This window comes from Macaca fascicularis, chromosome 17 (genome assembly GCF_037993035.2).
Source record: "Macaca fascicularis isolate 582-1 chromosome 17, T2T-MFA8v1.1".
NCBI classification, from domain to species: Eukaryota; Metazoa; Chordata; class Mammalia; order Primates; family Cercopithecidae; genus Macaca; species Macaca fascicularis.
The window spans coordinates 2,209,989-2,225,253 of NC_088391.1; the positions used below are offsets into that span (position 1 = coordinate 2,209,989).

General features: G+C 40.5%; 1 protein-coding gene across 1 annotated transcript in view; it reads left to right on the top strand.

Annotated features, from left to right (window-relative positions):
* TPTE2 (transmembrane phosphoinositide 3-phosphatase and tensin homolog 2) overlaps positions 1-10,818 on the top strand; it is a 151,019-nt gene extending 140,201 nt beyond the window's left edge. Inside the window, 6 exon segments of the mRNA XM_065532949.2 lie at positions 830-935; positions 2,838-2,929; positions 6,852-6,944; positions 8,358-8,428; positions 10,531-10,628; positions 10,631-10,818. Coding sequence (XP_065389021.1) covers positions 830-935; positions 2,838-2,929; positions 6,852-6,944; positions 8,358-8,428; positions 10,531-10,628; positions 10,631-10,665 — 495 coding nt within the window. The 3' untranslated portion in view covers positions 10,666-10,818.
* Positions 10,819-15,265: the final 4,447 nt, after the last annotated feature.

A 15,265-nucleotide genomic window follows, 5' to 3' on the forward strand; every position in this document is an offset into this window, starting at 1 on the left:
CCTCAGCCTCCCGGGTGGCTGGGTTATAGGGGCCCATCACCACACATGGCCTATTTTTGTACTTTTAGTAGAGACAGGGTTTCACCCTGTTGGTGAGGCTGGTTTCAAACTCCTGATGCCAGGTGATCTGTCTACCTCGGCCTCCCAAAGTGCTGGGATTACAGGCAGGAGCCAGCATGATGGCCAACTTTTGAATTCTGAACCAGTTGATTCAGGACCAGAGCTCTTCACTACCTTGAAGAAAGATTCAGGGGAGAGCCATTGTGAACAGCTTGCCCCGGGGAAAGGACAAGGCTAAGAGAATTCTAGGGCTTCTTTGTGAAAACAGAATTGAGGAAATGCAAAGTGAAGAAATTCTAGCTGTCAGGAACCAGAGAAGAATGACAGGAAACCTGCTACTGAGGTATGGAGGCATCCTCTGGGGTTTTCACTTATACCATCTTCTCTCATGCCCAGGAAGCTGCTTTTCACCAAACCGCAAGCCTTCCTCCAACTCAGCCACAGCTAAGCTTCTCTCTGGACACTGATGATGCTGTAACTGTTCTGTCGTGCTGATTAGATGCCGTCTCAACCATAGGCAGCCTATAAACAGGACCTGGCTCCATCTTTGTTACTTCCCCATTGCTCTGAATTCAGTATTTTCCCCTCGAGGTAGATAGTTGCGAGGCAGCATCCCGAAAAACGCCTGGTTATATAAGGGCATCCAGTAAATGTTTTCTTAATTACTTACCTCCTTTACAAGCTTTAGGCAAAAAAAAAAAAAAAAAAAAGAAATGCTGACTTTAGACTTTTCATCTCCGCTTAAAGTAAGGTTTCTGTTGCTTTTCAGAATAGATATGTTGGATATTTTGCACAAGTGAAACATCTCTACAACTGGAATCTCCCCCCGAGACGGATACTCTTTATAAAAAGATTCATTATTTATTCGATTCGTGGTAAGTGCTTTATGTATAATTGAAGAATTGGGCAGGAGGGCCAATGTTCCCACTCTGGGAGGATTTCACTCATAGTTGTATATACAGATGATCTGACTCACACCTGTCTTCTTACATGTCCTCACACGTGATCTCCTCCTTCTGTATGCCCCTCCTCCTGCAATTGCCCATTGATTGCCAGCCTTTAGATGTTCTTCACTTTTTCTTTTCCATCACCAATTTGGGGGACTTCATCCCCTTCCTGTCTCTCTTGTTCTCGTTGCTCCTCTGGTCTCAACGCAGGGTGGACTTTTCAGGGCAGAGTGGGCCTCTGATGAGGGAGGAGGACCATGTGCCCTCAAAACTGCTTATTTCTCACAACCACCTCTAGTTCAGAGTTTGCCTTGGTGGAGGTGTCTCCAGATCTATCATTTTCTCACCTTCTTTTAGAGGCATATTTTTTTCTCATCACCTTGGGCTCTCCCTTTCCCCTCTCTCCTCCATCTGTAACCGTCTCACTCACAGCTTACACTCAGGGGAGGTGGGAAAGCAGGATGTGTCTGCGTGGAAGGGATGGGGCCTCAGCACTCCCACTGCCAGAGAGGTAGCAGTGAGGCAATACTTCGGAACCCCTAAGGCAAACCTCTTCTGGCAGCCAGCTTGTGGACCTGAGATGGTGCCAGTGCTGGGTGCTATAGGTGCCGTGGTGCCAGGATGCTGGTGTCCACACAGCCAGCCTAGGATTTTTAGCCTTCTGAGTTTAGTTCTACATTTCACTGATTACTGGTCGACATCAATAGAAAGAAGTTCTGCACCAGGAACTGAGGCAAGAAACTGATTTCTAATGACAAATGAATATCATGGTGTTAGTGAAAACAAAATTAAATGAAAAGAAAACAAACAGCATATGAGATGATCTATCAGAGATAGTTAATACACTAGTTTATTAAGATATTTGTTTTAATTTTCTACCTTTAGTTTTGTACATATTTGAATTAAAATTAAATGTAGAGTTGAGAGGCAAGCAATAAAAGAATTAATTGACTGAGAAACCAAGTCTTTGAGGAAATGCTAAGGGAAGTGGGTCATTTGAATTGAAAAAAAGGAACAAAAAGCCTTTGTAAATATATACTGAACACCATGGGAATTTTTGAATATAACTATCCTATATTTTTATAGAGATTGCATCAGGAACTGGCCTTAAAGTAGGGCCAAAGTAGTTAAACTACAGTATTTATTATTAAGAATCATTATGATCAGAAGGCTGAAGAAAGCAACACATTAGCAAGAAAGGTTGCAAGTCACCTTCCCTGAATTTTCTCTGTTTCTTTTCTTTTTTTTTTTTTTTTTGGAGACAGAGTCTTGTTCTGTTGCCCAGGCTGGAGTGCAGTGGTGTGATCTTGGCTCACTGCAACCTCTGCCTCCCAGGTTCAAGCAATTCTCCTGTCTCAGCCTCCTGAGTACCTGGGATTACAGGCATGTGTCACCACACCTGGCTAATTTTTGTATTTTTAATAGAGATGGGGTTTCACCATCTTGGCCAGGCTGGTTTAGAACTCCTGACCTCAAGTAATCCACCCACCTTGCCCTCCCAAAGTGCTAGGATTACAGGCGTGAGCCACCATGCCCGGCCTACCTTCCCTAAATATTTTTTCTGGAAAGATAAAGTCATGGGATTCTAAGTCTTTGAAGCTGAACTGTATGTATTTTTTTTTCTCTTCTCTAGTCTTATAAAATCTGCTTTACGAGACAGAACTTGGCTTGAAACCTTGTCTTTCAAAGACAAAATCTGTGCAAGACCAAATAAGTAACTATTGATAGATTGTTAGCTTGGATAATTTTTTCTCTTTTTAATCCATGATGTTAATTGGTGAGACATATTGATCTTCACGCTAATCAACCTACCTTTGTAATTTCATTTAGGTGTTGGAACAGGCGGTGTATGTGATCTAAAAGTCCGAATAGTAATGGAGAAAAAAGTTGTCTTTTCCAGTACTTCATTAGGAAATTGTTCGGTAAGAGAAAACATGTGAATTGAAAAAAATCTGATGTTTAAGGCTGAATGTCAAACCAGCAATGTTCACCTCCCTAAACTATCACTCACCATAAAGAGATTCCCTAACGCTTTCTGGTTACCATCAACGTGGTGTCACTGGGTTTGGATGCAAACCAGAGATAAATTAACCTGTTTGCTCAAGTTTTTTCAGGGTGCTTTCCAGAATTTATTTCTCTTCAGTGTTGCTTTGCCTTTCACACTTCCACAGACTCTGAGCATGTTCCCAGGAATGTATTAAGGATTTTAATTTACATATCTGGTCATTTTTAGCGAATTCTCTTCTTCTCAGTCATTTTATCTTTTATTATATAGCACTGATTCTAAAAGTTTAGTGTGCATGAAAACCACCAAAGAGCTTGTAAAGATTTACATTCCTAGGTTGTACCCCCAAAGTATGATTCGGGAAATCTGGAATAGGGCCCAGGAATCATAGACTTAGGAATGTCCCATGTGATTCTAACTCAGAGGTTCTGTGGGATGATCCTGTGAGAAACAATGCAAGAGTGAATGAACTGGGGAGGAACCTCTTTATCCAAAGCAAAAGGGACCTGGTAGTCAGTGTTTTGCTACAATGAAGAAATGCCTACAACTATATACCTTTTCTGAAATAGTAATAAAGCATCCTTCATGTCTAATAACCATAAACTTTTAGAATTTCTACCCAGGCCTTTGTCTCAAATTCTCCTATTACTGATCCTGTTCCCTGCCACCCCCTCCCCTCTCCGCCACCCACTTTTTTTGGCGTCTCCCGACTGAGGGCATTCACCCAGGCCTGACCTTTGGCTTTCTGTTCTTAGCAAATGCTTTATTCTTAAAGAATGACCCATTCCCCTTGCTTCAACTGTTACTTGTTCATGTACCGAACAGATATTTATGGGCACCCACTGAGTTGTAGATGCGGGAGCTACAACATGAACAGTTTCCACTCCGACTCAAATGCATCAGCCAGTCCGAGTTATCAGTGAGCTTTCTCTCTGCTTCTGCAAGTGGCACCAGCTTCTTCCACTCAGGCCTTGGGCTTTGATTCTCTTCGCCTCGGCACCTAAATCCAGTCAGTCATCAGTCTCTGTAGATTATGCCTCTGACAGTTCTCTGTGTTCTTCTTTTCTGTTCTCACTGCCACTCATTGTCCAGAATCTCCTTTGCTCATGCCTAGATTTCTGCAGTGGTCTCCTTACCCTTTCTTTCTCCTTATACAATGCAATGTATAGAGTCCTGAAATATGCATCCTGAAATATTGCTCTGATTGTGAAAAATTGTAGGTCGAGCAGAAGACACACTGTGTGCCCATGGTCAGAGTCAGTTCACACCTTTTGCTCAATGTCCTTATCTGTCAAATCAATATCACATCTCAAGTGTAATGGGAATTAAATTAGATAATATATAGAAAGTTTCTTTGTAAACTGTAAATCACTAAATAGTGTTATGTGTGATAATTATCAGGCCTCTCTGTCCCATAGGAAATGCCCCATTGTATTTTTCAACACCTTAACTCTTATATCCTTGGCTCTTGAGCTCTTGAGACATAATAGCCCTGACTTAATACCTGAGCTTTTTCTCATCAGTAGCTTGACCAGCAGACTTCATTCCAAATAAACTGGGTCATCCCTTTTGGCTCTTGGAACACAACTCTAATTTAGTTAGTTAGTTAGTTGGTTATTTCTTTCGTTCCTTCCTTTCCTTTTTTTTTTTTTTTTTTTTTGTTGTTGTTTCGTTTTCTTGAGCCAGGGTCTCATTCGGTCGCCCAGGCTGTAGCGCAGTGGCGTGATCATGGCTCACTCACTGCAGCCTCAACCTCCTGAGCTCAAGCAATCCCCCAATTTTTTATTTTTTATTTTTTGTAGAGGCTGGGACTTGCTATGTTGCCCAGGCTGGTCTCACCCCTGGGCTCAAGCAACCTGTCCCACCTCAGCCTTGCAAAGTGCTGGGATTATAAACATGAGCCACACTGCCCGACATTGTTTGTTGTTGTGTTTCCAATTTTTTTCTTTTTTTCTTTTTCTTTTTTTTTTTTTTTTGAGATGGAGTTTTGCTCTTGTTGCCCAGGCTGGAGTGCACTGGCACAATCTCAGCTCACCACAACCTCTGCCTCCTGGGTTCAAGCGATTCTCCTGACTCAGCCTCCCAAGTAGCTGGGATTACAGGCATGCGCTACCACGCCCGGCTAATTTTGTATTTTCAGTAGAGACGGGGTTTCTCTCTGTTGGTCAGGCTGGTCTTAAACTCCCGACCTCAGGTGATCTACCCACCCCAGCCTCCCAAAGTGCTGAGATCACAGGCAGGAGCCACCACGCCTGGCCCATTTTTCTAATTTCTACTTTGTGTTATTGCTGGTCTTTTTCCCTCCGTTTGGACTGGATTCTGTTTTCAGAGCTCTTCTTCCTTTATCTAAACTGCTTCATGCCCAATTCGGTTTCTACCTCCTTAATGAAATTTTCGCATCCTGCACCTTCTGTTAACTAGCCCCCAGCAGTGCGTAACAGCACACCCAGTCTTTGTCATACAGATTGAGTTGTGTATCATTCTACTATTGTTTCTTATGTGTTCAGCTCCCTGAAGGGGCCAACTGAGTCTGCACCTCTTATGTTTTTCACAGGGCCTCCCATAGACCTTTCCTATTGTGGGTGCCATTATTTACATGAGAGTGAGTCAAAGAAATAGCTTCAAAGTCATTCATTCCAAAACTTGACCTATCTTTGGTCACTCCATCCAGCAGCCTGCATTGGTCAAGTTCAAAGATCCCATTGACAAACACAAGAGTTCTGATAAAACATGATGAGCAGGGGGACCCTACTCTCCTCCTCCCTTGGGAGGGGCATGCAGGCCAACCCCCAAGTGTTACAGACCCCCGTTGTTATTTTTTAAATTTAGAAAATAAAAAACCATGATGAATTACACATTGCTTTTTGAATGTCAATGCTAGCTTTAACATTGTGAGCTTCTTAATGTATTCTCAAAAAAGGCCCTAACACATGAACATCAAATGACACACGTTAAATAATAACATTTAATTGATTAAAGTCTAATAGAAAATTCAATGCTTTTTAAAAGTGAAGCACTTTGGAAAAGTGCCTCATGGCTGAGCCTGTAATCCCGGCACTTTGGGAGGCCAGGGCGGGTGGATCACGAGGTCAAGAGATTGAGACCATCTTGGCCAACATGGTGAAACCCCATCTCTACTAAAAATACAAAAATTAGTTGGGCGTGGTGGCACATGCCTGTAGTCCCAGCTACTTGGGAGGCTGAGGCTGGAGAATCGCTTGAACCCAGGAGGTGGAAGTGCAGGCAGCTGAAATCATGCCACTGCACTCCAGCCTGGTGACAGTGAGACTGTCTCAAAAAAAAAAAAAAGTGGTTCATGATAACCCTCAAACATGTTGGCCTTTAAAAGACATAAACAACAGGTCGGGTGCAGTGGCTCATGCCTGTAATCTAGCACTTTGGGAGTCCCAGGCGGGCAGATCACTTGAAGCCAGGAGTTTGAGACCAGGCTGGCCAATAGAGTGAAACCCCATCTCTACTAAAAATTCAAAAATTAGCTGGGTGTTGTGGCATGTGCCTATAGTCCCACCTACTCGGGAGGCTGAGGCACAAGAATCACTTGAACCTGGGAGGCAGAGGTTGCAGTGAGCCGAGATCACACCACAGCACTTCAGCCTGAGTGACAGTGAGACTCTGTCTCAAAAAACAAAACACACACACACATACAAACAACAGTATTGCAACTAGAAAAGGTTATTCATAATTATTTATACATGTGGTGATTGGGCTGTGAAACCAAAAGTACTTGATAAATATAGGACGTCATGATAAGTGAAAAGGAACTGCATTGTTACCATTATCTAGGTTCATAGTTCTCAGCTCCATGTGTTCATTCGCAGATATTGCATGACATTGAAACAGACAGAGTGTTAATTGATGTATTCAGCGGTCCCCCTCTGTATGACGACGTGAAGGTACAGTTTTTCTCTTCGGTGAGTGATCACAAAATAGCCTCTGCTGTTCTTGTCTGGTCTAATGATTTTATTTAAGATTTGCTTTACTACAATTCCCAACAAGGGAGGGGGAGGAAAACAATAAATCAGATCTATAACAAATTTTTTTAAAGGAGCATATGTAATGTAAATAATTTTTGTTCATTTGTTTTTTTCTAAATTGTAAATTTTCTACATTTTTCTAAATTTACATGTATTCTCAAATACAAAACATACAAAATAAACAAAAAAAGTAAAAGCCAAGATGCTAAAAAAAAAAAACCAAAAAAACTCAAAGGTATGTTTTACTGCATAGCAATGATTACGTTTTGTTTTGCACCTTTTTTAAAAAATTAAGAAATTGAGACAGGGTCTCACTCTGTCACCCAGGCTGGAGTGCAGTGGCACAATCATAGCTAACTGTAGCTTCAGCCTCCTGGGCTCAAGCAACCCTCCCACCTCAGCCTCCTGAGTAGCTGGGAGCACTGACGGGAAAGAGAGTTAGGTTTGGGTGACACAGTTGGGTGAAACAGAGAAGGCAGCACAATACAACACATGAAATAACCAAAGCAGTTTTTTATTAATTCCAGAGAGAAGAGGGCAACATGCTTTGCAGGGCCAACTGGAAGGGGGATCCATCCAGACCTGTGCTCCACTGATGGGTGGGGAGCAATAGCGAGAGAGAGGGAGGGACCTGAGAGTGGAAGCCTTTATTGGGACGTGAGGTGCTACCTGAGCAGGTTTCCTGTGGGGAGGTCTAATTTGGTTTAACGCAAGCAGCCATGAGTCTCTGCTGTGACTGAGAGGTGGTTACTGATATATCCACATGGTCCCTGCAGAGTATGGGGGTCTGTGGGTTGAGTCAAGTAGGTTATATCCAGCTGTCCCATGATGAAGTGGTCACCAGGAGAAGGTTGTATGAGGCAGATATCAGTATCAGTCACATGGAGAAACCGGGAAGTGGTAAACTGGAAACTGCTGAGGATGACTGAACCCCACTTCTGATATCAGAAAGTCCAATTTATATTTAAAAGGGATGCTGAGGCAACAAAAAAATTATCAGAATTCACTACAATATACTTGGGTATATGTAGGCATAGGTCCTTAGTAGAGTCTGTTTGGCAGTATCTAAACCAGATTCAAATATCAGCATCTAAGTTAAATACCTATCATGGGAAAAATACTATTCCTTGAAAATGTTGATAGAAACAGCAAGAGAATACAATAGCATTTTCTTCAAGCCTCCTCCTTTGTGTCTTGGGTATATTGTTATAGATTGCAGAGTGCTACATATTTAATGGTTATAATTGTTTGATAAATATATAAAGGAATAAAGGAAGGAACTTTTAATTTCTTTGGAATGATTAGTTCTTGGTATCAGTTTTACTTTGAAATTTTGTTTTTCCTTTTTAGAATCTTCCTAAATACTATGACAATTGTCCGTTTTTCTTCTGGTTCAACACATCTTTTATTCAAAGTAACAGGTATGAATATAATATAAACCCATAGAAACAGCCTAATCTTCAATGTCTATGCATAAGGTGTGATGGCAAGTCTTTTGCTGGTTGTCATAAACTTAATTTATAGAAAGCAAAAAGTCCTTGAACCACCATTGTTCATTGCCTTACTCCTCTTACTTTGGTTATTTTAAGAATATGTTTGTTCTTGAGACCCACTGTTGCAGTATCCTCAAGGTCCATGCCATAGGACTGTGTTATGAGTTCAAAAGCATTATAATCAGATCTTAAGTGTGGTAGAAAATTCCTCTTAGAGAAGTTCAATATAAGTCTACTCAGCACCTTCAATATGTCACGTCCCTGTCACTAGGTGCTGATTTACCAATGATGAACCACCACCAAATTTTGTGCTAAAGTAAGGCGGGACCTAGGGAGGCTTCAGCTAGCTGAAAAGCTGACTGACACACTTGTATCTAGGAGAAGTTACAAGACACAGTATTAAGGAATATAGCTAAAAAATATCATTAAGTAATAGTCTATTTAAATAGCCATTTAAATGTGGCTTTCTAAAAACTGAATTGGGAAAACTTTCTGAAAAATTATTAATTGGGCTTGGAGATTATTGTTCCAAAAAAACCTTCTACCATACTTGGAAACTCATTTCTCAGTCGATAGAAGTTCTCTAAAGTATCATTTGTTTTGTGATGGTGAAAAATTGAGATTTTTTTTGTGAGTCAACCATACTCTTCAATACAAAAGGACAAAAATTTTTTGACTTAGTTAGGTCAGCATTGAAAAGTGGCTATGATTATATGTGGCATGAATTGATAGTTATTGTTACATCCAGTGCTAATCTTTTCTTCAAATGTGCACTGCATCTAGTAACTCCTTAAGTCCAGCAAGGCAACGGTAAATTAAACCTCTGGCCTCCACACTTGCAATGCAAAACATTCATGGATTTTGATACAGTGAACTTTGGATTTGATGGAAATTTTTTACAAGTGTTTTTTTTTTTTTTTGGATGCATACAAACAATAAGCTTTTTCTTCTGACATGAGCAAAGTCCCTCAAAGTGAGAGCTGGGTGGAGCTTCATTTGATGCTGCTCCTCAAAAGGGGTTCTTGCTAAAGGATAGTTTTTTTCCTTTAAAACACAATGTTCATTTTGGAGAAGTGATAAGCTAGATCACTTTTATTCTTACTTTTATATAAATTTCTAAAGATTTCTGTAACATTTAAATTCACATACTACTTGGTAAACCTGTTTTTGTTACTTATGAGATTGTTGTTTAGCCAAAAACACTAACTTCTATCATTTAGAATGCTAGGCATAAATGGGTTAACCAATTTATGCCTAGTGTTCCATTATTGGAACTCTCAGCATGTGGGAGTTATATCCCACTGCTCAAGGTCATTTCCAAGGTCTGAGTGTAAAAATTCAAAAAAATTGCAAACCTCACACATAAAAGAGATACAGTAGTTTATTACTGGGTTTTCATTCATGTCTATCCTGACTGATTTCTGTCACATTTAGAAATGTAGATATTTAATTAAACTTGGATGCCATTAATTCCATATAAAGCAATGGTAAGAGAGTCAGCATGTGTTACTCATGTGTTGCTGAAGATTAAAGTATTTTTAAGTCTCACTAAAAAGGTGGAAGGAGCCAACTGAGACACAGAAAAGGGGCTCTGGTTCTATTCATGCTGACGTTCTTTTTTTGTTCCAGCTCTAACGTGGGTACCCAACTGCATGGCTTTTCCGTTAGCCCCGATAGAAAATGTAATAATTAGGCCGGGCGCGGTGGCGCAAGCCTGTAATCCCAGCACTTTGGGAGGCCGAGACGGGCGGATCACGAGGTCAGGAGATCGAGACCATCCTGGCTAACACAGTGAAACCCCGTCTCTACTAAAAATACAAAAAACTAGCCGGGCGAGGTGGCGGGCGCCTGTAGTCCCAGCTACTCGGGAGGCTGAGGCAGGAGAATGGCGTGAACCCGGGAGGCGGAGCTTGCAGTGAGCTGAGATCCGGCCACTGCACTCCAGCCTGGGCGACAGAGCGAGACTCCGTCTCAAAAAAAAAAAAAAAAGAAAAAAAAGAAAATGTAATAATTTTTTTTTCGATTCTTAGGCTTTATCTACCAAGAAATGAATTGGATAATCCACATAAACAAAAAACATGGAAAATTTATCCACCACAATTTGCAGTGGAGGTACTTTTTGGTGAGAAGTGACTTACAATTACGTTGTAGCTGGATCCGATTAAGTATAGTTCCCCCTTCCCCTTCTGGGAAAGAATAATGTTCTTTCCAACCCCTGCCACATGTTCATATGTCCTAAATCTTCCTTGATGATATATCTGTATTTATATATGTTTACATATGTTCTTGATAAATCTATTAAATATATAGAGATAAAATGTCAGTTTTTTTTTCTTTTTTGAAGGCACATACTTCACAGTTTCCGTCTTGTATTTACATAAATTTGGAACACAGTATGCAGGAACAGTCAGCATCATTTTGAAGAACTTTGAAATAGAACTTTCATATCAAAGACTTGAGATATTTAAAAATTGTGATTGCCTAGCACCCACTTACATATTTTTGGTCAAGTATTTATTCCCTGCTGTGGTTCACATTTGTAATTTCAGATTGATTAGAAAGCTAATTTATATATTTTTCTTCTCCTTCATTTACAAACTGTTAACAGATTGGCAACAAAGACTAAGTTTTAAATCCGGAAGAGAGAAATGTTTCACACAGGCAGTCCCCCAACTCCCAGCACACCCTCTCTCTTTCCAGACATTCAATAGGTAGCTTACTTAACAAGCTTCCTTTAATTACACACAGACACAGGGGTTGGGGTAAGAAGATTGTGGTAAATATGAAGGATAAGTAATCTTTGGTAACTTCTGCTTTTGTATAAAATAGTAAGTGAAGTCAAAAGAAATACGTGTTCTTAGAGTAATCTAGGCGTATTATTTTGAAATCCACTACTCCCGCTCACAACCAGCTTCACCTAAGCTTGGGGAACTCTGAAGGGAGTTACCTTTTCGTTACAAACACTGGTTAGCCTTATGTCTACAGGAAACCATTATTATTTCCTCTTTGGTGCTGGATGCTACTTTAACAAATTTTTTATTTGTATTTTTTATTTTTTGAGACAGCATCTCACTCTGATTGTCAAGACTGGAGTGCAGTGGTGTGATCTTGGTTCACTGCAGCCTCAACTTCCCAGGCTCAGGTGATTCTCCCACCTCAGCCTCCCGAGTAGCTGGGAGCACATAGGCGCATGCCAGCACACTCGGCTAATTTTTTGTAATTTTAGTAGAGACAAGGTTTTGCCATTGTTGCCCAGGCTGGGCTCAAATTCCTGAACTCAAGCAATCTGCCTGCTTCAGCCTCTCAAAGTGCTGGTATTACAGGCATGAGCCACCACGCCCAGCCTGTGGGTGTTACTTTATTCAAAATACCTTTTTTGCCACTGTATCTTCAGGCCGTGATTGTCCTTGAAAATGTTCTATTTTGGCTTTATTGACATTATTCTTATTTGAATGATTTTCCTTTTATTGGCAAGGCCCTCAACAATCTAGACCAAGGTGAGTTCATCAGGAAATGAAAGGTAACAACTGGTAAGACAAGTGTCACTGCTAACACACAATACACTCATTTCTGAAAAACCCCGCACTCTACAGAAAGCACCAAAAGCAGCAGCAGTTCATGAAAATACAGGGTTTGAGAGTTCAGGGCAAATCTCTCCAGCATAGCAACTTTGTAACCAGCACACTAACCACTCGGAGCACCCACGTCAGCAGCTCAAATGTCTGGAGTTTGCCATAGGAGCTTTTTAATTTTTGAGTGGAAACAGAAAAATACTTGCTGTAAGGGCTGTGAGTACCAGAGTGGCACAGAGGAGAGTAGAGCCCTGAGCCATGGTAGGCATGGAAGGCAGCAACCTGCCAGGAGCCAGGAGCCCCACTAGGCGGGTGAGCGGCCTCACTGCAGGTGATTTTTTTCTCCTCTAAATATTCCAAAAAAAGTTCCAACTGCCAGTGCAGCAGCCTAACTAAAGGCCTTTTTCCTTTACTCCCCCTGATTTGGCTCCCCTTTGAGGAAAAGATCATAGAACATACTTTCAAATTCCTTTCATGTTAATATTAAACCCTGCCATTCATATGACAGAAACATGTGTAGGCACAACATAGGTTATACTATTTCCTTTAGAATTCACACAGCAATAATCTACAGAGGGCAGATTATGTCCTGGGTTTAGGTGAATAGGGAGGAAGATACTTAGCTGGCTCAGTGAAGATTAAAGTCTGTCTTTTTCAGTACTAGAAATACAGGAAGGAAGGAAACGCCCTTTTTTATTTTAAGAATTTCACTTTTTGAAATAAGATTACCATTAAGGTTTCTCTTCCCCAGACCTCCAAGACCCACCACAATTTCTGGAAATTATGAGTTGTCACACTATTCTGCTTTTGTTTATTCAAGGAAAACTTGTTTAAGGCCTCTTTGGGTATTGCTTTCTTATAATACAAAACGAATGATTCTTTGAACAACTCAAGAAACTTAGATCAGAATGATACTCATGTTTTAAATGTTTTAACTTTAATTTGACAAAAGGGGGTATGTGTGCAAGTTTGTTACATCAGTATATTGCACCTCGTTAGTGAGCATAGTGCCCAACAGGTGGTTCTTCAACCCGCATCCCTCTCCCTCCACCCCCCTCTAGTAGTCCACAGTGTCTACTGTTCCCATCCTTATGTCCAAGAGCACCTGTCTCTCATAAGTGAGAACATGTGGTATTTGGTTTTCTGTTCCTGCATTAATTTGCTTAGGATAATGGCCTCCAGCTCCAATCTATGTTGCTACAAAAGACATGATTTCACTCATGTTCATGGCTGTGTAGAATTCCAGTGCGTATGTACCACATTTTCTTTATCCAGTCCACCATTGATGGGCACCTAGGTTGATTCCATATCTTTGCTATTGTGACTAGCACAGCAATGAACTTATCAGTGTGTGTGTCTTTTGGTAGAATGGTCTTTATTCCTTTGGGTATATATCTAATAATGGGATTACTGGGTCAAATGGTAGCTCTGTTTTAAGTTCTTTGAGAAATCTCCAGACTGCTTTCCACAGTGGCTGAACTAATGTACACTCCCACCAACAATGTATAAACATTCCCTTTTCTCTGCAGCCTTGCCAGCATCTGTTGTTTTTTACCTTTTATTAACAGCCATTCTGACTAGTGCGAGAGGTATCTCATTGTGGTTTTGATTTGCACTTCTCTGACAATCTGGATATTAGACCTTTGTTGGATGCATAGTTTGCAAATGTTCTCTCCTGTTCTGTAGACTGTCTGTTGACTCTGTTGATCGTTTCTCTTGCTGTGCTAAAGCGCTTTAGTTTTATTAGGTCCCACTTGTCAATCTTTGTTTTTATTCCAATTGCTTTTGGGGACTTAGTGAAAAATTATTTCCCAAGGCCAATGTCAAGAAGGGTATTTCTGAGGTTTTCTTCTAGGATTTTTATCACTTGAGGTCTTACATTTCAATCTCTCATCTATCTCCAGTTAATTTTTGTATCTCATGAAAGGTATGGTCTAGTTATCATTATTCTGCATATAGCTAGCCAGTTACCCCAACACCATTTATTGAATAGGGAGTCCTCCCCCCATTGCTTGTTTCTGTCAGCCTTGCAATATCAGATGGTTCTAAGTGTAAGACTTTCTGGGTTTTCTACTCTGTTCCATTGGTTTATATGTCTGCTTTTGTACCAGTACCATGCTGTTTCGGATACTATAGCCTTATAGTTTGAAGCCTCCGGCTTTGCCCTTTTGCTTAGATTTGCTTTGGCTATTGAGGCCCTATTTTGGTTTCACATGAATTTTAGAATACTTTTTTCTAAGTCTGTGAAAAATGACATTGGTGGTTTGATAGAAATAGCACTGAATCTGTCAATTGCTTTGGGCAGTATGGCTATTTGAATGATACTGATTCTTCCAATCCATGAGCATGGAATGTTTTTCCATTTAATTGTGTTTTCTCTGATTTCTTTCCGCAGTGTTTTGTAGCTCTTGTAGAGATCTTTCACATCCTTTGTTAGCTGTATTCATAGGTATTTCATTTTCTTTGTTGCTACTGTAAATGGGATTCTGTTCTTGATTTAACCCTCAGCCTGGACATTATTGGTGTATAGAAATGCTGTTGATTTTTATACATTGATTTTTTATCCTGAAACTTTGCTAAACTGGTTAATCAGTTCTAGTAGCCTTTTGGTGAGTCTTTGGTTTTCTGGATAGAGAATCATATCATCAGCAAAGAGAGATAGTTTGACTTCTTCTTTTCCTATTTGGATGCCTATTCTTTCTCCTGCCTGAGTTCTCTAGGTAGGGCTTCCAGTGCTATGTTGAATAGGAGTGGGGAGAGTGGGCATCATTGTCTTGTTCCATTTCTCATGGGGATTGGTTCCAGCTTTTGCCCATTCCGTAGGTTGGTGGCTGTGGGTTTGTCATAGATGGCTCTTATTATTTTGAGGTATGTTCCCTTGATGCCTAGTCTGTTGAGGTTTTTAACGTGAAGCGATGTTGGATTTTATCAAAAGCTGTTTCTGCATCTATTGAGATGATCATATGGTTTTTGCTTTTAGTTCTGTTTATGTGGTGAATCACATTTATTGATTTGAATATGTTGAACCAGCCTTGCATCCCTGGACTGAAGCCTTCTCGATTGTGGTTATATTAACTTATTGATGTGCTGCTGGATTCTGTTTCCTAGTTATTTTGTTAAGAATTTTTGTGTCTATGTTAATCAGAGTAATTGGCCTGAAGTTTTCTTTTTGTGTGTTTCTCTGCCAGATTTT